We start from the raw sequence: 26,370 nt of genomic DNA, 5'->3' as shown, positions 1-26,370 counted from the left end.
TTAAGCCTCCGTTTCCTCAGGGGCAAAATGGGGACATTGACTTCCCTAGTACATAGGATTGCTATGAAGGCCAAGTGGTTAGGATCACAGAATTTGGAGCTACATGGGGCTAGTTGTGAGGATCCCACATAGGTAATTACCTTAATTTCACGGAGCCTCAGATCCTTTTCAGTAAAATGGTTGTAATAATATCTACCTGGTATAGTTGATATGAGGATTAACTAAACTAACGGATATATAAAATGCTTAGCCAAAGCATGGCTTCTAGTAAATATTAGTTATAATGGCTGAGAAAATGATACAGAAATAAATAAATAAATGAGATTTCGTCGTCTGAAAACACATATGATTTGTTCCCAAAAGAGTTGTTTGGGGAGATTGGCTAAATCGTGCAAACAAATGCAACAAAAGTCACGGGGACGCTTGAACCGGCAAATTCCTTCATCTTCCGCGCTTGCAATCAGGCAAGCCCCGCCCCAGTCGCTGAAAGACCTCGCCCATCGGGTTTCCTCCCCGGCCCCGCCCCTCCTGCCAAGCTCCCTCTACCCCACCGCAATGCGCCTGCGCAGGGTGGGCCGGCCGGGCAGGCCATGAGGGTTCTGGTACGGTGCTGCTGGGGGCCCCTGCCAGGCGGCGGCTGCGCGGGCAGGAGGCAGAGCCCTCAGTGGCGATCCCTGGTCGGCCTGAGCGGGTCTTCTGGCGGGGAGGACGGCCGGGGCGCTCGAGTCCGCGAGAAGCCGCCTTGGCGGGTGCTCTTCTTCGGCACTGACCAGTTCGCCCGCGAAACGCTGCGGGCGCTGCACGCCGCCAGGTACCGGGGCGAGGGACTGGGAGGCCCGGGTGTCGAGGACGCGGCTGTGGAGCCACTGCGGTCGGCCTCGAGGGTTTGGACTCCTAGTCGGGGAAAGCAGCTGCGCCGGAGGGGTGTGGGCCCAGATCTCGGCGTCTCCGGGCGCCCGGAAGGTGCACCACCCCCGCTCGGTCAGCCCTTGGGCGCCTGCCTGGTCCCGTGCGGTCTACACGCCCGACTCTTTCCGCGCTCTGAGCGCCACCGGGCGCCCTGCGGTGCCAAGGCCGCGCTGGTTGCTTTACCTGCATCACCTCCGTCCAGTCCCACCACCTCCCTGCCCGTTTAGCATGTAAACCGTAACTCAGAGAGGTTAAGAGATTGCCCAAGGTTATCAGCTGAGCAGGTTGGGACTAAAACGGGCTCTGACTTAAAGGACCTCCCCTTTCCACTTCCTCCTACTGCCTCTTACTCACCTGATTTGTATCATCTAATCCTTTGGGCTTCTTCCCAGGCACAGGCATCCTTCTGCACACGCTTGCCTCATGCCTTCGCTCCCCATCGCTTCCCTGTATACAACCGGATCCAGTTTTCTGAGACTGAAATGAAGACATAGTCCAAAACCGAATTGTTTTCCTATGAATAAATTTATAAATCAGAACTCTTAGGTATACATTTAGTATTTCTAAAATTTAACAAATTGTGTTTCCTGGAAAAAAATAATTGAGATCCAACCTGTCCTGAAAGTCCATGGTATGTGGTGGCTATACCCATATATCCTGCTCTGTCTCCTTTCCCCAGCCTCCATTTTTTATTTCTCCACTCCGTTTTTTCCTGATGCACCCTCACATTCATTTCTGTCATCTCCCTCCATCAGGTCTTCTCTACAAATACTTCCCAGCAGACCCTGATGCTGACTCATTCATGAATCCCCTTGTATTCCCCTCTTCACACACTCTCCTCTGTAACACACCCTGAAACACTTCCTTCACACATGTTCCCTTTGCACACCTCCGTAATACACTCTATACATGCTACTTTCCGTGTATGGCCTCCTGCATCTCTCACTGCATGCACCCTGACACTTCTGCTGATGCTTCACTTGGCAGCTCCAGTACTTCTGTACTTTTTCTTTTGGGCCCTCCTGTCTATTCCTTTTCTTATAAATCCTCAACATGTGATGCAGTACCTGCTAAATAAATAAATAAAGAGCCCCAGGCACTGGAATACTTTGCAGCAGGTAAAAAAAATGAGGTAGTGCTACATATAATGTCATGGAATGACGCCCATGGTGTGTGTGTATATTTATGTATGTATATATATATATATTTTAAGTATTTATTGTTTGAATAACATGTGGTTATAGTAAAAAATTCAAAAGATTCAAAAGATATAAAATGAAAAGTCAGTTCCTTCCATCTCTTTCTCCCAGTCCCCAGTTCTTCTCTTCAAAGATAGCCACTGTTTTCAGTTTCCTATTCTAGAAATGTTTGATGCATATACAAGCAAATGTATATTTAACCCATTTTTAAAAAAGACTCACATAATAGCATACATAGTGTTAAGAGAAAAAAACAAAATGCAGGACAGTATATATAATATTACAGTTGTGTAAAATGTCTGTACTGTATATGTTTCTGCATGCACAGGAAATTTCTACAACCATAACAGTCCAAACAGTAGCCAGTAGCCACTTGTAGCTCTTTAAATTTAAAACAATTAAAATTGAATAAAAATAAAACTTTAGTCTCTCAGTTGCACTAGTTTTAATCATTTACCTTTAAATGCTTTGTGAATTTAATCATAAAAATGCCTTAGAAATATGTGAAGTAGTTTAGCTTTCCGACATTGTCTTAACACTGTCACATTTTCTTCTAATCTTTCCAACTTAGGGAAAACAAAGGGGAAGAGTTAATTGAAAACTTGGAGGTGGTCACAGTGCCCTCCCCATCACCAAAAAGACTGCCGGTGAAGCAATATGCTGTCCAATCTCAGCTTCCAGTGTATGAGTGGCCAGATGTGGGATCTGGAGAATATGATGTTGGAGTGGTAGCTTCATTTGGCCGACTTTTGAGTGAGGCTCTTATTCTTAAATTTCCCTAGTAAGTTTTATTTGTAAGGGAATACAGTGTAGAGACCACGGTCTTTATATATGGACCTGGTATCTAAAGTGCAATAACTTGAACTTAATTCTGCTTTCTTTAGTATTTTCTCTTAAAATAAAAGATTTTATTAGTGGCATGAATTGTTAAAATGTGTGATGCTCTTTATCACTATCTATGGGCTCTCACCCACCCTTATTTAAATTCCACGTGTATGCTGACAACTCCCAGATTTGTCCCTCCAGTTCAGATCTCTCCCTGAACTCCAGGCCCCTGATACCCACTGCCTCCTCCGCAGCTCTGCTTGGATGTCTGATAGGCACCTTACATGTAAGATGTCCAAAACAACATTCCTGAAATTTCACCCCAAAACCTGCTCCTTCCCAAAATCTTCATCTCAGTACATGGTAGCTCCAGCCTTTAAGTTGCTCGGACCCAAAGCCTTGGCATTATTCTTAATTCCTTATCTCACACCACGTATCCAATCCATCAGGAAATCCTATTGGCTCTGCCTTTGAAATCTCTCTAGAATGACCGATTCTCATCACTTCCGCTGCCACCACTCTTGGCTGTCATACTGCAGTAGCCTCCTAAGGGGTCTCCACTTCTGTCTTTGGCCCTCTCAGTCTTTTACCACCCAACACCAAAGTGATCCTTTTAAAACATAAGTCAGATCATGTCACTCTGCTCAAAATTCTCTGGTGGTTTTCCATCTCGCTCAGAATAAAAGTCAAGTCGTTATACTGGCCTAAGAGGGCAGAATTTTTTTTTTTTTTCTATGTGGTTCACTGTTGCTTATATCCCCAGCACTTAGTGCCAGAACATGGATTGTGCTCAGTAAATATTTGTTGGATGAATGAGACTGGGCTGAACAGTGGAATTTAGAATATATATATACACATACACACTCTCAAGTGCATACTCATGCTGATGGAGACATTAAACTAATGACAGATTAGTAAATTATTAAAATTGCTCATTAATGGGTGAAAGGTGTATAGGGATAAACAGCAAAGGTGAATAAATCATTAGATGGGGATTTAAGAAGCTTGTTTTAGGAACTCTATATACAAACTAAGTGAAGTGAGGATAATTATGTAACTAAACTATACGTATAATTCACATCATCCATGAGATGCACGATTGGATTTGAGTGGTTCTTCTCATATAGTAAAAAAACACATTTTTTGTTTTTATTTAAAAACTCCCAGACATCGCGAGCTATGTCTTGAATTGCGAAGCTGGAACATCTTCGGAACAATGAATAGTTGTTCCTGCTCTTTTTTTAATTGAGTTTCATTGGTCTCTTATGGTAAGAAACTTGAACTTAGCTCTGACTCCTGCTTAAGTTGGTATGAGACTAGATTTAACTGTTTTTCAAAATTTCTGGGCAAGTTTAATGATGAAAAGTAGCATATTAATTTAAGTAGCAGTAAACTAAATGGTAAAAAGCCCACTTGCGTACTAATTTCTGCCTTTTCTAACTCAGTGGCGTCTTGAATGTCCATCCCAGTTGCCTCCCGAGGTGGCGTGGTCCAGCCCCTGTAATCCATACGGTCCTGCACGGAGACACAGTCGCTGGAGTAACGATTATGCAAATTAGACCTAAAAGGTAGAGCATATTTTCTTGAGACTTTTTGTGATTTTGAATGTTGATATCAGTCTGCCTGGGGGGAAGTGGAGGTGGATGAGTGGGTACTAATCACTCATTTCTCTTAACTCCTGGGTGCTTTATCCTTCTGTTTCTTCCTGGTTTCTAACATAAACCACATGTGATTTGGCATTTACACAGGGTCTCTTTAAACTTGTTAATTGAAATAAATTATTAACAACTGGATTTCTATAAACGACGTTGTGTAAATGAGAGATGGATTTTTGTATATTAGTTATGAATCTCTGTTCTGCTGGCTTTGGTTTCTATGGTCAAAAATTTTTTGGAACCTGAAGTAAGAATACGTTGTATACCAATGTGTTATATAATTGTCTTAAATGTTTAATTTTTTTAAATTATACCTACAATCTAAGAAACAATTATTTTAAATTGTTTTAGGAGTATATTATGCCTCTGCCTATTATCACCTAACATCCCCATAGAAAAGAAAAATTCACAAGTTCACAAGACCAAGTCAACATCTGGGATTTGCTTTAACTTACTTCAAAAAAAAAAAAGAGGGGAGGGGCAGATGAAACAAGAGTGGCGAAACTTTGGTAATTCTCACATCTGGGAGATGTGTATATGGGGATTCCTTAGATTATTCATTCTGTTTTTGGAATGTTTGTAACTTTTCATAATAAGCATTTTATTAAAGCTCACAGGTTAAAAATAGAGTTAACAGACCACAAAGTTAAGTATTTAAAACAAAATATTTCTAATAAAAGCTGATGGCCAATATTTGCAGAGCTTGATATAAAATATTGAATATAACACTTGTGGGAATGCAAATACACTTGCACCTACTTATAATCACTATTGATTATAATTCAGGCAAAACTCTTGTCCTTTGAGAAAAGAAATACAGGAAGGAATGATTGTAAATTCCTAGTTGTCCTTCCTTGGAAAATGTATTCTTTGCTCTGTACTTTCATTATATAATTAGAGATTTTTTTCGTACTATTTACTACTAATGATAGAATTATTTGTAGTTGCAATTAAATCCCTGATATGCAACTTTTTTCCTTTGTGAAAAAATAAACCTAAAATCTAAATATAGGCCAGATTTTGCTCTCCCTTCTTTCTTTTTTTTTAATATTATGGATTTTAATTTTTAAAATTTTAATAGTTTAGTAAAATGACTGTATTAGAATTTAATTTTGTTAAGCTCAAGTATTGACTCCATAAATGACCAGAAAATGGTACTTAAGAATAAAGCAGATGAAAATGCAGAGAATGGTGAAAAGTTAACGCGCTTAAACTATCGAGTTGATAGACTAAAGCGATATTAGTAACATACTAATGTTGCTCTCCCTTCTTTCAAACTGATATTTCTCCCTTGCCAATGGCTAACAGTCACATTCATGGCCACGGTTAAACTATCTTGTGGGGGAATTTCCCGGCCTTCCAGTGGTTAGGACTCTGCACTTCCACTGCAGCGGGCCCGGGTTCGATCCCTGGTCAGGGAACTAAGATCCCACAAGCCGCACTGTGTGGCCTAAAAAAAACAAAACAAAACAAAACAAAACCCACCCGAACAAACAAAAAGAACTGTCCTTGTGGTATATAAACATTCATGTAGACAAACATATTGATCTTAAGAAATAGTCAGTAATCATGTTATTATTTGCTTTTGATTTTTTGGTAGGTTTGATGTAGGCCCAATTCTCAAACAGGAAACGGTTCCTGTACCACCCAAGAGCACCACAAAGGATTTGGAAGCAGTGCTGTCGAGACTGGGTGCCAGCATGGTACAGTTAGTTTTCCAATATCTCCGTGCTTGTTTCCTAAGTGGTTATGATGAAAAGAACACTTTTATGATGTATGATTTTAAGCTTCTTTTTAAAAAGTGGTTTCTATCCCTGGCTTCCTAAAATTTAGCATGGCTTTTGTGATCTTATGTTAGTCTTTGAGAATTTACACAGAGTATGTACTTAATCAAGGCTTTTGAATGAAATATGTGATTTTATATGGTCTATTACATTTCATGGTGAGGCTTTTAGACTGTTCTTCCCATTTTCACTCTCCTTAGTCTCACAGACGTACCATTCACCCTTGTCGAACTGAACCAACAGCATTTCCTAAGTAAGTCCCTGTTTTCCTCCCACTTATGTGCCTGTGTTCCAGTCATTTGCATCTATACGCATTGGAATTCTGCTGACCCCCTAGCTGTAAATGAACTCTGAGACTTTTTTTTGAGTCTGCATACAATAGGGTGTGAATAAAGGCTTAATGACCCAATTAATGATTTTCATCTGAACTAAATTTTCTGTAGAGGAACCCCCCCTCCACCCCACCCCCCGCCGTATAGCTGATGCTTCCCATTCTAGGCACTCACCTCGGAAATGCTGTTATTATAGCGTCTGTCGTTTATTGAGCACTGGCTTGTGTGCCAAGACTGTTTTAGATACTTTCATAGACTTATTTTTTTTTTTTACCTTCACAAGAAACCTTTGAGGTAGCTATTGCTTTCAGCTGTTTTATAGATTATGACATTGAAGGCCACAGACAAGTAAAATAACTTTTCCACAGTGACACAGCTAGCAGGTGGTAGAACTGGGATTTGAATCCAGAACTATGTGACTCCAGAGTACGAAGTCCCCACTGCCTTCCTTCAGAGTGAGAGTGAGAGTGTGGATGGCCGAGCACAGGCTGTTCTGACAGCCAGTCGAGGCTCAGCGTTCTCTGGAAGGAAATCAATGACCTGTACTCTACAGAGAGCAACATCTCTACTGAAACTCCACCAAGTAGATGTATCCTCACAGCTTAAGCCAATTTACTGCTTTACCCTGCCACACTGCTCTTAAAGCTGTAATTTCATGGTACTGAATTGTAATGTATTTCTGCTTTCATTCTTTTCATCTTGAATATATTACTCTCCTTTTTTTTAAGCTTATTTCAGTTTTGAAAAATTTGCCTGAAAGTTTGAACAATGGAAGGCAGCAGCCAGCCGAGGGGGTGACACACGGTAAGTGCAGACGGCAGAGGCTCTTACGTCTTTCCTAAGGTTTTGTTTGTTGTGATGGCATCTGAACACTGTGGCTTCCTCACTTGCAAGTTTCCCTTAATTTTGACCAAAGATTGAGCATCCACTTGCATGTCCTTTTCCAGAGAATGATTGTTAAGGGGTCTCTCTCCCTCTTCACATTTAGCTTTATGAAAGATTAGAACAATTTTCTCTATTCTTTATATTGAAAAGTACCAAACACAAAGGTAAGTTGAAAGACAGTGAATACCTGTTTAACCCAGAGTCAACAATTATTAACGTTTGGCCATATTTTCTTTATATATGTGTTTATGTGTTTATGTAGCATATATATTTTAATTTTTGCTATACCATTTGGAAGTATGCATCATGACCTTTCATCCCTAAATATTTCAACATGCATCTCCTAGGAAAAATGAACAGTTCCCTAATAGCATTGAATAGCCAGTCCATATTTAAATTTTCCTAACACTCTAAAAACATATTTTATAGCTGTATATTTTTTCAAACTAGGATCCAATTATAATTAGTCGTATGTCTCTTTAGTCTCATTATAGTAATTCCTCCACTGTTTTTTTCCCTCCATGTCATTAACTTTATGAAGAGACCAGGCCAATTGTCTCTTTCCTTCCAGTGTTGTTTAATGTGTTTTTCTAGCCCTTAAAGTTCCTGTAAATCGGAAGTTCTAAAGGCTTCATGAGATTCGGGCTTAAAGTTTGTGGAAAGAGTATTTCATAGATGATATTGTGTTCCAGTGATATTTGTTTCAGTTTGTTTTTTAACCTTAAGGGTTGCTTTTTATTTTTATTTATGATGTAATTTTATTTCTTGACTATGTAAGACATTTACATGACTCAAAAGTTAAAACTGTTTAAAGGATCTACTCAGAGAAGCCCCCGCCTCCATCCCCTACAGTCTTAGGGAGTCATATCAGTAAGCCATAATACCAGGTTGCATCAAGGCTAGTGAAGCTAAATTTGATCACTTGATGGAGGTGGTGACCACCGGATCTTTCCAGTGTAAAGATGTGTTTCTCCCTTTGCAAATGGCAGGTAATCCATGGGGTAATACTTTGGCACCGTGCAAATATCCGGTTCCCTACCAGCCTTTCATGTAACAATTTTAGCATGGATTGATGCTCCTTCCCTGAATGAATTATTTCAGTGAAAATCAAAATGGTGATTTTCCAGTTCCTTTTATATTTAATAGTTGGCATTGTTCTGTAAAGAAGAGCTTTTCCTCATTAATTGCGGGTGAATTTTAATTCATCCTAAAATGGCAGGATAAATGCTTAATTCCTTCTCTAATTATCAATTTTTAAAATAGGGAGTTGGTGCCATGATCACCTTCAATTTTGGTGGCAAGTGAGTTTTTTTAGTCATTTGACTTGTGGATTTTTACTTACCATGTTTTATAGTTAATTACATTCATAATGCATTGTGCTGCTCAAGTTGTCCCAAATTTGGCCAGTGGTAGCCTCTTAAAATTGGCTCCTGAATCCTTTTGACATCCCTCCACCCCCAGCTAGTTTTTGAGCACTTCCTTGTTTCTATCACAAGATGTCCCAGGCTCACCTTGTAAATTCTCTGTCCCATGTTGGAATCAGCCACCTCTCCCTTGTTTATTTTAGTTGGGGGGTAGTATTCAGAAACCATCTAATACAATGATGTGTTCCAAAATGAAATGTTAGTGGAGAAGGGTAGGCATTATATTTTTTAAAAATATTTGAGTTCAGGGACTTCCCTGGCGGTCCAGTGGTTAAGACTTCACATTCCAATGCAGGGGGTGCAGATTCAATCCCTGGTTGGGGAGCTAAGATCCCACATGCCTCGGGGCCAAAAAAACAAAACATAAAACAGAAGCAGTATTGTAACAAATTCAATAAAGTCTTTAAAAAAAAATATTTGAGCTCATATTGTTTCTGATTCAAATTTTAAAGTACAGGGTTTTTCTGGTATTTTCTCTTACACAGAAAATCCTTTTTAAATCAATGCTGACCTGTTTTTTATTTGCTGTGCATAAAATAATTTCAAGATTACAACACCAGTATCACTACAGAAAGTATAACTACTAAGTAAGAGTTAAAATTTTTCTGCAGTTTTTTTTTTTTGTCTGCAGTTTTGTTTTTTTTTTCCTTAAAATATATCCTATGAAGGGTATATAGTCAGAGTACTGTGTTCAAAACTTAACTGGAGATAATTATTTTTTCCATGTGGTTTTGTTATCTAGTTTGATATATAGTTAAGTTTCTTTGTTTCAGATTGTTTTTAATTTTCAGGGTTGCATTTTCCTCTTTACAACTAAATCTTATTTTTGAATATATAAAATACTTACATGATTCAAAGTTAAAACTATTTGAAAAGGTTATACAGAGAAGTCTTACTTCTATCCCATTTCTATCTCTTCCAATCCTGTTTCCCTCCCTCTAGAGTTAGTAGTTTCTGATTTAGCCTTTCAGTTGTTTCCTTTTATGAAAATAAACAAAAACACATACTTTAAAACTGATTTTTCCTTTTTTCTTCCACAAAAGGTGGCATAAAATATACACTCTTCTGCATCTTTCTTTTTTTCACTTTACAGTGTATACTGGTGATCATTTCCTATCAATAAGAAGAAATTTTCCTGTTCTTTTTTATGGCAGTATAGTTCTCACTTGAATGGGTAAAACATAATTTAATCAATAGATCCCCTATTGGTGGACATTTGGATTGTTTCTAATCTTTTGCTATTTCAAATAATGCCACTATGAATAACTTTATGCATATATTACCTCCTAATCTAATAGATAAAAAATTGTGTCTTGGAGTAGTTTTAATTTACATTCCTCCTTGAGTGAGGCTGAGGAGCTTTTTATATGTTTAAGGACTATTTGCATTTCTTTTTTTCTGAGAAGGGTCTGTTATATCTTTTGCCCATTTTTCTATTCGGTTTTTGGTCTTTTTTGTCTCAGTTTTTAGGAGTACTTTGTGTAATAGATATAAATAAATCTATATAATAGATACAAAGTACTCCTAAATATAATATAAATATACATAACACATATATATAGTAATTATATATAAATATTTATATTTATTATATAGATACATCTCTCATGGAATATATATAAACAGATATAAAGTGATATAAATTGCAAATGACTTGTTTGTCATTTGTTTTTTGGCTTGATTTATGGTATTTCTCTTTGTCTTACAAAAGTTTAATTTTTTGTAGTCACATTTATCATTCTTTAATTGCTTCTGGATTTTGAGTCATAGAAGGACTTTTTCTATTCCTAGGTTATAAAGAAATTTATCCATGTTTTCTTCCAGTACTTTTATTTATTATGTATGTATGTATATATTTTTACTTTATATTATGGAAAATTTAAAACATACAAAAGTTGAGAAAGTGATATAATGAATTCTCTTGTAGCTGTCATTCAGTATCAATAATTACCAATTTATGGTCATTGATCTGATATTCATTCTTGCTATTGGCTTTATCTTATAGCCCCTAAGATTTCTGCTGCTACCAGCTGTATAAAATGGGAGGAACAAACTTCAGAGCAAATATTCAGACTTCATCGTGCCATTGGAAATATAGTAAGTTGGAAGTCAAATTGCAGTTTTACCTAATTGTGTGTGTGTTTGTGTGTGTGTGTGTGTAATTTACTTTTGAAATATTTTAATTTAGGAATAAATCTCATAAACAAAACCAAGATCCTGAAATTCATTTTTTTTAAAATAACTATTTTTTGGTTCTTTTGAACCTAGGGGCAGGACAGGAATAAAGACACAGATGTAGAGAATGGACTTGAGGACAAGGGGAGGGTGTCGGGTAAGCTGGGACGAAGTGAGAGAGTAGCATTGACATATATACACTACCAAATGTAAAATAGATAGCTAGTGGGAAGCAGCTTCATGGCACAGGGAGATCAGCTCTGTGCTTTGCGACCACCTAGAGGGGTGGGATAAGGAGGGTGGGAGGGAGACGCAAGAGGGAGGAGATATGGGGATATATGTATATGTATAGCTGATTCACTTTGTTATGCAGCAGAAACTAACACAACACTGTAAAGCAATTATACTCCAATAAAGATGTTAAAAAAAGAAACTATTATTTTATTGGGGTAAAATATATATAACATAAAATTTACCATTTAAACCATTTTTAAGTGTATAGTTCAGTGGCATTAAGTACATTTACATTCTTATGCAACCATCACCAGTATCCATTTCCAGAACTTTTTCATCATCTCAAACTGAAACTCTATACCCATTAAATAACAACTCCTCATTCCCCCTGCCCCACAGTCCCTGGTAATCACTATTCTACTTCCTGTCTCTATGAATCTGCCTTTTATAGGTACCTCATATAAGTGGAATCATACAATATTTATCCTTTTGTGTCTGGCTTATCTCACCTAGCATAATGTTTTCAAGTTTCATTCATGTTGTACCATGTATCAGAATGTCATTCCTTTTTTAGTCTGAATAATATTCCATTGTATGTATATAGCACATTTTGTTTATCCATTTGTCTATCAATGGACATTTGGGTTGTTTCTACCTTTTAGCTAATGTGAATAATGCTGCATGAACATGGGTGTACACATATCTGTTTGAGTCCCTGTTTCAGTTCTTTTGTATATATGACATTCATTTTTTAAATATTCTTTAAACTTCAAGTTTTCATAGGGACCTTAGAATTCACAAAGTACTTCAAAATAGATATTTTGCCATCTCCCATAACCAAATTTTATTATCCTGTTTCATGGATGAGGAGAATGAAAATGAAGTGACTAACTTCGGGTGCCCAGTCACTGAATAATGAACCTAAATCTTCTAACTCCTAGTCCAGTGCTTTCACTAGTATGTCTTTCTGCCTTTGGCCCATTTTTTACAACCGAATTCTTAAATCCTTGATTGCTACATATGGCATACAAAATCTAGTTGTAATAACTTGTTAAAATATCTGAATTAAATTCTCAGTTCTTTGACAAATTTATTGGGTTTTTTTCCCTTCATTTTGAAAGCATCTTACGTTGTTTGAACTCTGAGTCTACCAAGTGTGGGGCTTTTAATGGACCTCCTCTGTAGGTTAAAATGGAGAACTGCCATTGAATATCTGTAGCATGCCAGGTTCTTCGGTGAGGATTACAGCCTCATGTTGTGGGTATTATCCCATTTTAAGTTGATGAAATTGAGGCTTAAAGAAGATACTCAGTGAATGGCTGTTGAATGTTGCTCAAGGTCACATTGCTAGTTAGTGAGAGTCAGGTTTTGAACCAGATCTGCCTGACGTCAAACCCTGTACCTTCCCCACTATAAGAGAATGGCATAGGGCAAGGAACATTGACTTTAGAGCCAGACAGAGCTGGGTTCCATCTTCTCTCTGCTACTTCCTAGCTTTGTAGACTTGAGAAGGTTATTTAATCTCTGAGCTTTAGTTAGTTCATTTGAAAATTAGAATGATATAATGTATATAAAGCATCTAGTACAGTATCTGAATAGGTACTCATTAAATGATGTCTGCTCTTATTCATTCATTAAACAAAATATTTATTGACTGCCTATTATATGTCAGGCATTGTTCTAGGTATTAGAGGTGATGTGAGAAGATGGAAACAAATAAGCAAATAAATAAGAAAAATAGCAGATGGTGTGATAAGCTCTTTGATGAAAATTAAAATAAGATAATGTGATAGATTAACTGGTGGCTATTTTAGACTGGATATCTAAATGGGGAAGGCCACTTTGAACTGACATTTAAGCTGAGGTCTGAAAGACAATAAGGAGCAAGTCATGCCAAGATCAGGAAAAGAGCATTCCAGGCAGAGGGAGCAGCTAGTACAAAAGTCAAGTAAGCTAAACCAGATACAGATTTTACAAGAAAAGAAAACTACAAATCAATAGCCCTTATTAATATAGAGGCAAAAATCCTTAACAGAATTAGCAAAGTGAATCAAACAACATGTAGAAAAGTATTATACACTTTGACCAAATGGGATGTAGCCCAGGAACATAAGGCTGGTTCAACATACAAAAGTCAATCCACGTAATATACCATATTAATAGAATAAAGGACAAAAGCCACATAATTATCTCAGTAGATGCAGAAACAGCATTTGAAAAATCCAATACCTTTTCATGATAAAAATGTTCAACAAACTAAGAATAGACAGGAACTTCCTCAACCTGATGAATATCTACAAAAAAATCCAAATCTAACATCATATTTGATGGTGGAAGATTGAAAGTGTTCCCTCTAAGATCAGGAACAAGACAAAGATGTCCACTCTCACCACTTCTATTCAACATTGTACTGGAGGTTATAGCCGGGGTAATTAGGCAAGAAAAAAAGAACAATGTAAAACTATATTTGCAGGTGGTGTAATCTTATATATAGAAAATTATAAATAATTCCACCCCCCCAAAACTAATAGGGCTAATAAACAGTAAAGAAGACCTAAGTAAATGGAAGGGCCTCTGTGTTTATGGATTAGAAAACTTAATATTGTTAAGATGGCACTATTTCCCAAATTGATCTACAGACTCAACATAATTCCTATAAAAATCCTAGTTGACTTCTTTGCAGAAATTGACAGGCTTATCCTAAAATTCATATGGAATCCCAGGAGGCCCAGAATAGAGAGAAAATCTTGAAAAAGAGGAACGAAGTTCCAATTTCAAAGTTCCTGTGAAATCAGGACTCATAGTTCCTGATTTCAAAATTTACTACAATGCTACAGTAATCAAGGCAGTGTGATACTGACAAAGACATAAAGCTCAATGGGATAGAATTCAGAGTCCAGAAATAAACCCATACATTTATGGTCACTTGATTTTTGATAAGGGTGCCAAAGCAATTTGATGGGGAAAGAATAATCTTTTTACCACATGGTGCTTGGACAACTGGATATCCACAATCAGAAGAAATAGATTTGGATCCCTACCTCATACCACATATAAAAATGAACTCTAAATGGATCAGAAACCTAAATGTAAGAGCTGAAACTATGAAAACTCTTGGAAGAAGACATAGGGACGTATCTTCATGAACTTGAAGTAGGCAGTGGTTCTTAGATATAATGCCTGAAGCATAAGCAATGAACTAAAAATAGAGAAATTGGACTTCAAAATTTAAAACCGTTGGGCTTCAAAGAACACTATCAAGAAAATGAAAAGACAACCTACATAATAAAAGAAGATATTTGCAAATCATATATCTGATGAGGGTCTAGTATCCAGAATATTATAAAGAACTTTTATAGCAAAAAGATAAATAACATGATTAGAAAATCAGCAAAGGATCTACATAGACGTTTATCCTAAGAAAATATATAAATGGCCCCTACGCATATGAAAAGATAATTTCATTAGTCATTAGGGAAATGCAAATCAAAACTATACTGAGATACCACTTCACACTCACTAGGATTACTGTGATTTTAAAAAACAGACAATAACAAGTGTTGACAGGGATATGGAGAAATTTGGAACCCTCATTCATTGTTGGTAGAAATGTAAAATGGGGCAGCTGCTTTAGAAAACAGTTTGACAGTTCCCCAAAAAGTTAAACACTACATAATAATTCTTATCTTCTGCAATTCACCTTTCCTCTCCACTGAGAAATTCTTGTGCTACAACAGAAGGAGTGCGTATCTTGGAGCCAGAAGGTGAAATTTGATTCCTAGAGCTGCCGTGTATTAACCAAGAGCAAGATCCTCATCTTCTCTGAGCTTCTGCTTTTCTGTCTCTAAAATGGGGTTCATGACCTGGTCCACAACTGTCAAGATCAAAGGAGATAAACTGTGAATTTAAATCCACGCCAACATATGATTTTGACAGTAATGACGGTGGACACAGAAATGACTATTTTCTTACCATCCCTTTCCTTTCTTCAGTGTTCTGATGATAAGGTGAAGATGAGCTTTACCTCCTCAAGAACAAGAAGGGTATATTCTGATTCTATACCTATCATATTTATACCTCTTAGTAAATATAAACATTTTTCAAACAGTAATCATGTTTCAGAAGTATTTTGAGTTCTTTGGAAGAAAAATGTTACACACATGAAAGTCATTTCATAACTTTTATTAGAAGCAGATGAAAGAAAAATAAGCAAATTATAGAAGAGGATATTTTACCAAAATATGACATATATAAGGTTGTGAATACTTTTCTTCAAATTTACTTAATTCTCTGATTTAATTGTTCACATCTTTGAAACAACCTAACTGTTCTGAAAGTTAAATGTTCTCTTTAGAGGATGTCATCAAAAGAGCACTGAGCTGAGAATGAGAAAGCATAGATTCTGATCCTTGGCTCTGCCACTAACTAGCTGTGTCTAAACTTGGGAAAACAGCTGCATTTCTCTGGGCCTCACTTTCCTCATCTATGAAATAGAGGACTGAACTGCAGTCTGAAAATCCGTTTATTTACTTCAGAAATTGAGAGAACTTATTTCCTGGTGTGTGTTAATTTCTGTTAGCCAATTTAAATCAAAATGTAATAAAGATAGCATTTCACACTGAGGGGAAGGGTGAGATGGATTATTCAATAAATAGTGTTGGGATAGCTGGTTAGCCTTTAAAAGGGGGAGCCCTCAAGTCTCACCTTTTCAAATCAAAATAAAATCTAGATGGATCAAGGATTTAAGTGTTTTCAAAAAATGAAACCACAAAGAACTGGGAAAAAGAACAGTTGAATAATTTTATAATATTTGATAAACGTGGATAGGCCCTTTTAAGCATGACATGAACCAATGAAGTCATGAGAGAAAAGAGTGATAAATATTACTCCATAAAATTAAAAAATTATGCATGGAAAAAAATTACCCAATATTTAAAGTCAACAAACTAGAAAAATATTCATAATATATCTGAGAACTAAAGGGCTAATTTCCTAAAAATATAAAAGCCTTTCACAAATTAATAAGAAATAGATGAATAACTCAGGTTTTTTGTTTTGTTTTGTTTTTAATGGCCAAAGGGCATAAATAGGCCTAAGAAATAAATAAAATGTGCAGGTAGATATGGACTGCTCCTCGGCCTCACTAATAATAAACAGCAATAGACTGCCGTTTTTTTTCTCTTATCAAGGCAGTTTAACAATAAAATGTTGATACTCTTTAACCCAGGTGGTCCATTTAAAAAACAACTATTCTCCAGAAATATAAAAGTCCTCAAAGATATATCTACCAGACTATTTGTTATCACATTTAAAATTTTTTGTAATTTTGTAATGTGTTATGAAATATCCATCATAAAGACATTTGCATAAATTATGGTACATTTTATAAAATGGAATACTGTGCAGCAGATTAAAGAGTGAAATAGATAAGTGTGTACTGATGAAAATTTGTCCACAGTTTATGGTTAAGTAAAAAAAGTTCCTTGTCAAACAGTATGTTCTAGATTTTTGTGATAATTATATTTGTAGGAAAAATACAAGGATATACACATTGAACTATTAACAGTGGTTACCTCTGGGGATGGGAGTACAGAATACTTTCACATTCTAATTTTTTTTAACATAGTTGTCGTAATGCTTGGCATTTTTTAAAATGAGCACAATTTTTAACTAGAAATATTAATAAAGATATAAACATTGATTTTAAAATAGTGTTTAATTTTAAGATCTAATGAATCCTGGAGACTGATGTAGAGGGTCATGTTATGTTCTGTTCCGTAAGGTTTAGAGACTGAGTTCCCAATTCCTCTGTAATAGGGAGAGAAGTCAGACCAGATTAACACAAAATAGTAGTTGAAAAGGGTTTCAGGGTTGAGTGTATTTATTTATCATTCTTCTTTCATTTTATTTGCAGATTCCGTTGCAGACACTCTGGGTGAATAGTACCATTAAACTTCTGGATTTGGTAGAAGTTAATAGTTCAGTCCTCACTGGTACTTATTTTTGAATAGCTGACGTGGAAAATGTTTTCAGTATAGTCTATTTGAAAACGTGTCTGTTTTACCATAGATCCCATTTACTAAAAATAAGGATTCTTTTAGCTTGTTTCAGTTCAATAATGGTAATACTTTACATTCATTTATAGTCTTATTCTTTACAGTGTCCATTCATGTGTATTTTCTCTTCTGATCATCATAAGAACCTGAGAAGTAGGCAGATCAGTGTTACTATCCCATATTAAGCTCTGTGATTTCCTATATTAAGGTTTTCAGGGAATGCAGAGTGCCTAGGTTGACTTCATTCTGGTGAATATCATAATGAAAATCTCTGGGCACCTCAGTGAGAATCTTAGGCCAGGGTATAGCATTTCATGACCCTGGTCCATTCAGAGGCCCATCAGTGCCCTCCCATCCTGGTGGACTGAAGGAGTGTGAGCCACAAAGGCAGAGAGTTCCCCAGAAATCTGGGAATTGGGACTTGTTTAGTCATGGATGGAAGGGCCAGCTTAGATCCTAAGTCTTCTGTATGTCTCTCCACTGGTAGCTAGTTATTTCCCCGAAATGGTCAAAACTTCTAGATTCAACATTTTAGGTTGATCTCTGGGACACTGGGTAAAGGACTCATAGCTTCCTGTGTATATGGAAAGCTTCCCTTTGGGTTCAAGATACACACAGAGCACCACAGCTCTATCATAAGTTTTAGATTACAAAGTCAGGGCATCAGCAGATGTGTACTCTCCGGTATTAGTACTGTCTTGCAGGATGTTTTTTGATTTTTAAGAAGCATCGTGAAGTTGCATAATTATTTATTCTCTCTCTCATATCCCTCTTTTCCCCTCCCCTGTCTTTAGATCCAAAATTAACAGGACAGGCTGTTATTCCAGGATCAGTAATATACCACAAACAGTCACAAATACTGCTGGTCTGTTGCAAGGTACACTTTCCTTTAGTTTCACATTATCACACTTGTTTTACTGAGTTTACAGTTGGTGTCATTTGTCATTTTTAGCTGAGACTTCACTCAACTGCCTGTCCATCAGATTGAGCCAATGGACAGTTTAATTTTCTTAAGAAATAGTAGAATCTCTAGTATAATTTTTTTCAAGAGATGAAGTTTTACCAAGGTGTTATTATTACTCAGACAATGAAAGAAGATTCAGTAACTTTAGTTCTTTCTCAAAAGAAACTTGTATATTCTCAGTAATCCAATTTAATTAGCAAGTCATCTTGTTAATTGGACTTTCACAAAAAAATAGTAATGTCAAAGTATCTCACTGAACTACAACAGTGCCTGTATCCTACTTGCTTCGACTGTTTAATGTGGTTAGAGAGGAGATTTCTTAACTATTTAAAATGACTTTGAAACCATTATCATTTTTAAGACAATGGCATTATCCTGAGAAGTGTTCCATGTTCCTTCCATTTCCTGAGTATTTTCCTTCATGTGGTATTTATGTGCGATGTTCCATGCTCAAGAAAGAGTATTTAAAATGTGTGATAGATTGATCTGACCTACACAAGACTGTAGATACAGAATGCCTACAGCAACCTCTCTTCACCTCTCTTCAACTTATTCTGGAATAGCACTGGGTGCATATGTCTGGGTCTGTATACATCTATACTGCAAATCCACAGTTTGCTCTCATAGAAGAAGTGGGCTGTCTCAACATGTGAGTTTGAGTCCCACCAGTTATGTCACCTTGGACAAATCACTCACACTCTCTGGGCATCAGTTTTCTCTTGTAAAATCAGTTTTCTCTGGGGATAATATTGGATCTGCCTACTTTTTAGAGTGCTTGTATTTTGACAACCAGTAACAATAAGACACATGGACATACTCTGAAAACTGTCAAGCACCACACAAATACAACGTACCTTTTTATTCTGCCCTGTCTATGTTTAAATAGATTTAAATAGGTCTACACATTTGTTATCACTCCTCGGTAATAAACTTTTAGAGTCAAAGAATCATATATGTTACTTAGTGCTATTTGTAGCCTGGCATTTAGTAAAGATTTGTTGGTTTATTTTTTTTCATGATAAAAGTTTTATAAACTAAAATTTACCACCAGTTTTGCCAGCACTGCATATTCACTATTTGTCTTTTGCCCTTTAGGATGGCTGGATTGGTGTTCGATCAGTGATGCTCAAGAAAACACTAACAGCTACTGATTTCTACAATGGATATTTACACCCCTGGTACCAGAAAAATTCGCAGGCTCAACCAAGCCAGTGCAGATTTCAGACTCTCAGACTTCCACTGAAGAAGAAGCAGAAAAAAAAAATTGTTGCTGTGCAATAGTGCACCAAGTAGTTAGGAAGACGATGGACAAGTACCTACTACATACTTGTAATTTGTTAAAAGCCTTATTTACGAGGAATTACCTTGACTTTCAAAGAAGATGACACTGTTGGAAGGAAAGATTATTGTCAAAAAGATGAATTACCTCACTTTTCACTTTTCATTTAACAGTAGTTAAAAACAGCTTTTTCTATTTCAATAACAAAAGAAACTTTAAATTAAATTTTTATTTATAATATCAGATTCATGGAGATTGTATCTTTCCCTAAGAGCAAGTACAACTAACTGTTATGTGTATATACTGAAGAGAGGTTCTTTTAAAAAGTGCATCTATTAAATTTTTAAAATCATGTGTCCCCATTGACTATGTTACCATTTCAGTAGTATTTAATCTACATTTTGGTTTTTCAACAAGGAGTAAAGTCAGCTCTTTAAATTTAGCTACCATCTAGTTCTCACCAAGTCATAAACATTCATAATGTGTAATAATCTGTGTCACATTGATCTGTCCAATAAATTCAGATTTTACATCTAGATTTTCTTAGTAGGAATACGGTAACATTCTTCAATGTATTTGTGCAGTAAAGGTTATTGAGCATCTGGTCTGTGCAAACTCATCTTCTCCGTCTCCAGGAGAGTCAGGCACTTCTGGAGGAGGAAGGAGGTGCAGTGGCCAGCTGTTGAATTTTTTAATATCTTTACATAATCAGCTTTTCCTGCCTAGATTCTATCAGTTAAAATCTTTCTGCAATCATTAATTCATCCATTCAACAACATTTATTGATAGCGTGATCAGGTAATTGGTCATCTAAATTAAGACATGTTCATGAGTAAAAAGAAGCACTTATATTAATTATTTCTGGACAACAGGCATAAACAGGACTCTCCCAGGAAAACCAGGTTGTGTAAACATCCTATTTATTGAACACTTGCAGTGTAACCAGGCTTTATGCTGACTGCTGGAGATTCAGAGATTAAATAATATTTGGTGTGTTCAATCTACCGGGGAGGCAAGCATAAGCAAATATAATACTGTTATAAATGCCATAATGAAGGTATAGTGGAAGCAGTAAGTCACCCTCAAGGGAGTCATTGGAGGCTTCCCAGAGGAGGCAGAGCTGAATCTGAGGTTCCAAATGATGAGTTCATTATGCAGACTAAGGCCTGGAAGAACATTCTAGCATGTGCAGAGGAACAGAGGCATAAAAGAACACTATCCTGTAGGGGGTTGGTAACGTGGTTCTTAAACTGGGAGCATGATTGCCTTTTATTATCATTCTTTAAACCATAAATTTGCTATGCACTCTCTTCCGCGTATGAGCTAGTTATACACTTACGTAAGTGTATATATAGATGGCTTGGAGAACGCTAACGGTGGATCATGGAAGAGAAACAAATGGCATGTTAAACACAGGAAAAAAGAGCTGTGTTTTAAAGAAACTGGAAGAATTGATAGAAATGGAGTAGAACGATGGAGATGAGTATGGAAGACCAGATCATGGAGGGCTTGAAGACCATGAGAATTTGGACCTTTGTCTTGTAGTGCAATAGACAATCAAGGAAGTGACACGACTACAGATTTGCATTTTGGTAAGTTAACTCTGGTGGTGGGGTGGAAGGTAGATTGGAGGTAAAACCGGGGGCAGGAAGATCTGTTGGGAGGTTAGAAACGTGAAGATACGAACTATGGCAGCAGGTAATGGGGGTGGGGGAAGTGGTTTAAAAGATTTTGGTGTGGAAGTAAGAACTTGAGTTATCAGTTGGTTATTATATTCTTATGGAGAGTTTTGGCTTCACCACTGATTAGCTCTTTGATTTCTAACAAGTTACTAAACATCACTGAACTTTAGTTTCCTCATATGTGAAATGGGGCTGAAGATAAAAAACAGCACTCCCAAAGTAGTTTTGAGAATCAATGACTGTGTGAAAGTGCCTTTTTGTTGTTGTTTTTCAGTTAATGTGTATTGAGCACTTACTCCCCTCTCCAGGCACTAAGCTCATGTTATGGAATTCAGAGAGAACGAGAGTCAGTGTCCCCTGGGAGCTTACTGGAGATTTCTGCAGGGAATCGCAGGAGGTACCCACTCAGACATTGCCACGGGGAGTGGGGAACCTTAGTGAGGGCACAGATTTCTGCTATAAGTTCTCATCTCTTACTACATGGTGGTAAATGGTCTCAGGTCTGCCTCCCTGCATTCTGGGTGGAGCCTATCTGATTGTTTAGCCTATTACCATTGCCCTTGCTGGGCAGAATCTTTTGTGCCAGACCACCCTTAGCCCTTGGCCAGACAGTGAGTCAAGGCCTACCCCAGTCCAGTGATGCCACCTGCATAAACCATTCAGCCTAATGCCAAGTAGGGGGCTGTGGGTGAGGCTGTGTGAGCTGGAAAGGGAAGCTGGTCATCATGATTGACGTGGTTGGTACACTTAGGACAACATGAAATACCGTTTATACATATGAAATCTTGAGGCACTAGTGCAAGGCCCATCTCGTAGAGGGCAGTTTCCCATCCAGGGAGCCTCAAGCCCATCATGGGACTGGAGGACAAACACCAGGTTTAGAATGCCATCTCTATGTTAACAACCCATTTTTTGAAAAATTAAATGGTGCACATCCCAGATAGGCCTCAGGAAATGAGGTGACCCACTCTTTCAGGCCCCCTGTAGAGACCACAACCCAGTATGACTGAGCAGTTTCTCATCTGAACCAGAATCACCTGGAGTACTTGTTTAAAATGTAGATTCCTGGGCCCTACTCCAGCGCTTGAATCAGAATGTCTGGATATGGGAATCTGCATTTGATCACACTCAACAAATAATTTGTATGTTAGAGCAGTAACAGCTTTAACTAGCAAGAGGTACACATGGGGCCACATGTTGGGCCTTAGATCCGGCGTCCTCCCAGAAAGGGTGGAACACAGCCTTTTCTGCACTCTGGCTGAAAGGATGGATTTGCAAACACATTGCCTCCTTGTGCAAGATGCTTCTATTTTGATTCTTGTCATTGCTGAAAAAACATCAGACTCAAAACAGTTCAGTTACTCATGGCTAGTTGGGTGACCCAGGACAAATTTTAAAAATTTTAAATTCTGGGAATTTCCTGGTGGTCCAGTGGTTAGGACTCCGTGCTTCCACTGCAGGGGGCACGGGTTCAATCCCTGGTTGGGGAACTAAGATCCCACATGCCGTGTGTGGGGCAACCAAAAAAAACTTTTTTTAATTCTGATTTGTCAGTTTAAAAACAAGGGTAGAATGTAAAAACATTCTATCTTGCAGAATAGAAATACATATAGAATATGCCCAGGGAAGCACGTGGCAAACAGTAGACAATAAATGGTAGCTACTTTTGTCACCACAGTCTAACACTGCTATAATGCCTTCTTTGGGCCTGCAACAATATTTTCTCCTCTGGATGGCAGCAGCAACTTGCTGAGATGCCTTTAGACTAACAGGAGGAAAAGAATTTTAGATCAGGAAAGGCTCAATGATTTAGTACTCAAAATTTCAGTTTGGAGATGATGAAACAGGGGTCCACCAACAGCTAGCTAGTGACAATATTAGAACCCGAAGACTACTGTAGATTTTGTTTAAAAAGGATTTTATTCTTGGTTCGATTTGAGGGACAAAAGAAATGTTCCTGAGCATAAAATTGAGCTCTTGAAAAAGCCTACTGAAAGAATGTTTATTGCTTTTAAACTTTGTGTTAAAGGAAGTACAACCTATTTTCACCATTTTTCTTTATATTTATCAAACAATTGCAAGGTAAAGAGTTATGATCTTGAGAGGTAGAGTCTTAGATTCAACAAACATGGCATGAGCCCTGCCACTGACCTTAAGCCGAGGCTGATTACACACCCTCTCTGAATCTATTTCCTTATCTATGAAATGAAAATTGTACCTCCTTTGCAAGGACTCTCATGAGGAATAAAAATAGTATATGTAATGTACCTAGCACAGTGCCTGGAACACAGAAGGTTCTCAATACCATTATTATTAGCCAACATTTATTGATTGCTAGTCTCGTTGCTAAGGACTCGACCTGAACTATCTCATTTTATATTTACAGTAACCCTATGAGGCAGGTAATGTTATTGATCCTCATTTTTCCAGACTGTTAGATAGCTAATCAGTGGTAGAGCTAGAATTCACACTCCAGTAGTCTGACACCAGTCTGTGGGCCTAACCACTTTGGTACCCTACCTCTATTGCAAATGTTTTTATCCTTGATCAAGGAATTTAATGTATTAGGCTTTTGTGCTCAGAAATGTAGAAGTAGGAGCACATGTTAATTGAGTGCCCATCATATGCATGCACTAGGCTAGACAATTTCAAAAAGATTTTCCCATTTTAGTTACTATTTAATCACTGTCTTTATTACCTAAGAATTCATAAAGTTTTCTAGAACCCTACAGATAGAAGCTGCTTTATTTTGTAGTATAATAGTGCAGCTCTTGTTTCCCAGGATTTTTTAATTGCAGCTCTTTTTCCGGAAGGTTATCGCATTGTTATTTATGGAAGAAACATTAATGAGATGCTAGGTGGGCAGATGATACAAAAGATGTGGTACCTTTGCTTAGGAACTTTTATTTTACCAAGTTAATAATGGTCAGACATTAACTTATTGAAGAAGTCAAAATACCGTTTCCATAAGCAGGCATTTTTGTGTGCAGGATACTTTTTTTTTTTTAATATTTATTTTATTTGTTCATTTATTTGGTTGCACTGTGTCTTAGTTGTGGCAGACGGGCTCCTTAGTTGCGACTCACTGGCCAGGCTACTTTTTTTTTAAGTTTGATTGGAAGGGAGTGACGGTGGGGGAATTATCAGAGAAGAGCAGCTTTGAGGAAAGGCTGTTGTAAAGATTCTGTAATATAGCTCTCATAAGTACATAGAATCTAAAATCTTAGAATTGGAAAGAACTTAGAGATCATTTATCTAACTTTGGACTCATTTTACAGAAAAGAAAACCACACCTAGAGAGAGGAAATGTCTTGCCCAAGGATAGAACTCAGGTTTCTTAACTCCTGAATGATAATAAATTATTAATTATAAATAACTGTATATAACTTGTTTGGTAGGACCTTTAGGTAGCAAACTATAGAATAGTCATGTCGGTATCTTTCTTGGGCAGTTTTAGAATCCCCACTCTGTGTCTGATCCCTATAATCCAGTATAGTATGTGTATGTCACAGACTGGGTCTGGCAATGAGGAAACAGCATTCATTTTCAATCTTGGTTCTTAGCATAATTTGATATATAACACTGCAGTCGATTGTACCCTGGAAAGCTTAAAAGGATGGTATTCCAAGAATTGGTATTAGTATGAAAAACTAAGTGTTCTGCTCCTCTTTTACTTTTTCACACATGGTTCCTGGGAGCACAATAGGGGAAATTCACTCTGGTGGAGGGGGGACACTCTGAGTGGAGGGAAGAGCATACACAAATGCCTAGAGGTTTGAGACCTCATAGGGTGTAATGGGCCCTTTGAGAGAGTCAGACCTGCTGTAGCCCATACACTTTGGACTTTAGCTTGAAGGCAATGGGGAGCTATTGAAGGATTTAGAGCAGGTTTACAGCAGCATTTAAAGCATGAATATAGTTGCTTTTAAGTAATTTTTTGTCACACCATAACATATGGATGCATGCTTATATAAATTCAAATACTAAATCTAAAGCCAGCTTCTCCTTCAACACCCCTTTTATTCCCAGTTTCCCCTCAGAGGTAACCACTACTCTGTTTGGTAGTTATGATAATATTGATAATGATAATATGATAATATGATAATAATATGATAATATGATAATATGATAATATTGATAATTGATAATATGATAATAACTAGTTATTTTAGAGATTGCACCTCTCGTATGTGCATAAGAGAGATATCTAGGATTATTTTGCACATGTGTTTTAAAACAAATATTATCCTGTCAAAAAGATAAATTTGAGGAAAAGAGCTTGGGTTTGGGCAATTTTGAGAACCAGCTGGCCACCTGTTTACTTTGCTCGGTGTTCACAGAGTATTTTGTGAACATTCCAGTTTGTAAAGTGAGATTCTCACCCAGGGACTGGTGCTGTGGGAACCATCTAGCAGACCCCAACCATGACAGCTGCAAACCCTCCCAGCCTATCCACCAGGTCTGCCTGCACCGTGGCCTGCCCTGGGTTAAAAGTTTGCTTCCTGCAGTTGTGCAATTACAGGACAGCTGGAATTCACAGATACTAAATGTTTCTTGTTCAGATTAGGGAATGGACAATGTGCTTGCTATGTGTTATGGACCGACTGAAGATCCAAACATGACCATGGGTTCTTTTTCTAAGGGAAAAAAAACATTCATTATTTTGGGTTTGATCTTTTAATAAAAGTATACATATAACAAAACGTATCTACATAATGAAATAGTTTTCCATTATCAACAGTCAAGTTAAAAATTATTATTACCAAACTAACAGAAAAAGGACTTCTAATACATTTGGGCACATCCATAGTTCATGTCTCTTAAGGGCTGATACTCAAGTGAGGTCTGGGAGTATGGGATATAAGGAACACAGCTTTAGGAATACAAGCAGATAGATTTCTTTATTTGCTAATTAGTTCATTCAATACACATTTAGTACTTATTATGAACCAGGTCATAATAGCTAA

At 37.3% G+C, this 26,370-nt stretch overlaps 1 protein-coding gene across 4 annotated transcripts; it reads left to right on the top strand.

Annotated features, from left to right (window-relative positions):
* The first annotated feature begins 267 nt into the window (after nt 1-267).
* MTFMT (mitochondrial methionyl-tRNA formyltransferase) lies at nt 268-20,073 on the top strand. 4 transcript variants are annotated; one of them, XM_082447577.1, is made up of 9 exons: nt 286-811; nt 2,680-2,889; nt 4,379-4,501; nt 6,189-6,291; nt 7,433-7,508; nt 11,019-11,110; nt 17,337-17,415; nt 18,273-18,355; nt 19,538-20,073. In XM_082447577.1, the coding sequence occupies exons 1-9, from the start codon at nt 591-593 to the stop codon at nt 19,721-19,723; spliced, it is 1,173 nt and encodes a 390-aa protein (XP_082303703.1). In that variant the 5' UTR covers nt 286-590; the 3' UTR covers nt 19,724-20,073. The 4 variants fall into 4 exon arrangements, with proteins under 4 accessions (XP_082303706.1, XP_082303704.1, XP_082303705.1 ...); XM_082447580.1 differs by lacking the exon at nt 18,273-18,355 and having other exon boundaries at nt 268-811; nt 19,538-19,729; XM_082447579.1 differs by lacking the exon at nt 2,680-2,889 and having other exon boundaries at nt 272-811.
* The last annotated feature ends 6,297 nt before the right edge of the window (nt 20,074-26,370 follow it).

Source organism: Balaenoptera physalus (assembly GCF_965194825.1).
Source record: "Balaenoptera physalus genome assembly, chromosome: 2".
Classification (NCBI taxonomy): domain Eukaryota; kingdom Metazoa; phylum Chordata; class Mammalia; order Artiodactyla; family Balaenopteridae; genus Balaenoptera; species Balaenoptera physalus.
Note: the sequence above shows the minus strand (reverse complement) of the source record. Positions and strands in the feature narration are given on the sequence as shown.

Excerpts from the sequence above, each read along its gene's own strand:
- MTFMT (XM_082447577.1), top strand. The coding sequence starts at position 591 with ATGAGGGTTCTGGTACGGTGCTGCTGGGGGCCCCTGCCAGGCGGCGGC. Across the intron at positions 2,890-4,378 it reads CTTATTCTTAAATTTCCCTA|TGGCGTCTTGAATGTCCATC; the intron begins GTAAGTTTTATT and ends TTTCTAACTCAG. Across the intron at positions 6,292-7,432 it reads CGAGACTGGGTGCCAGCATG|CTTATTTCAGTTTTGAAAAA; the intron begins GTACAGTTAGTT and ends CTTTTTTTTAAG.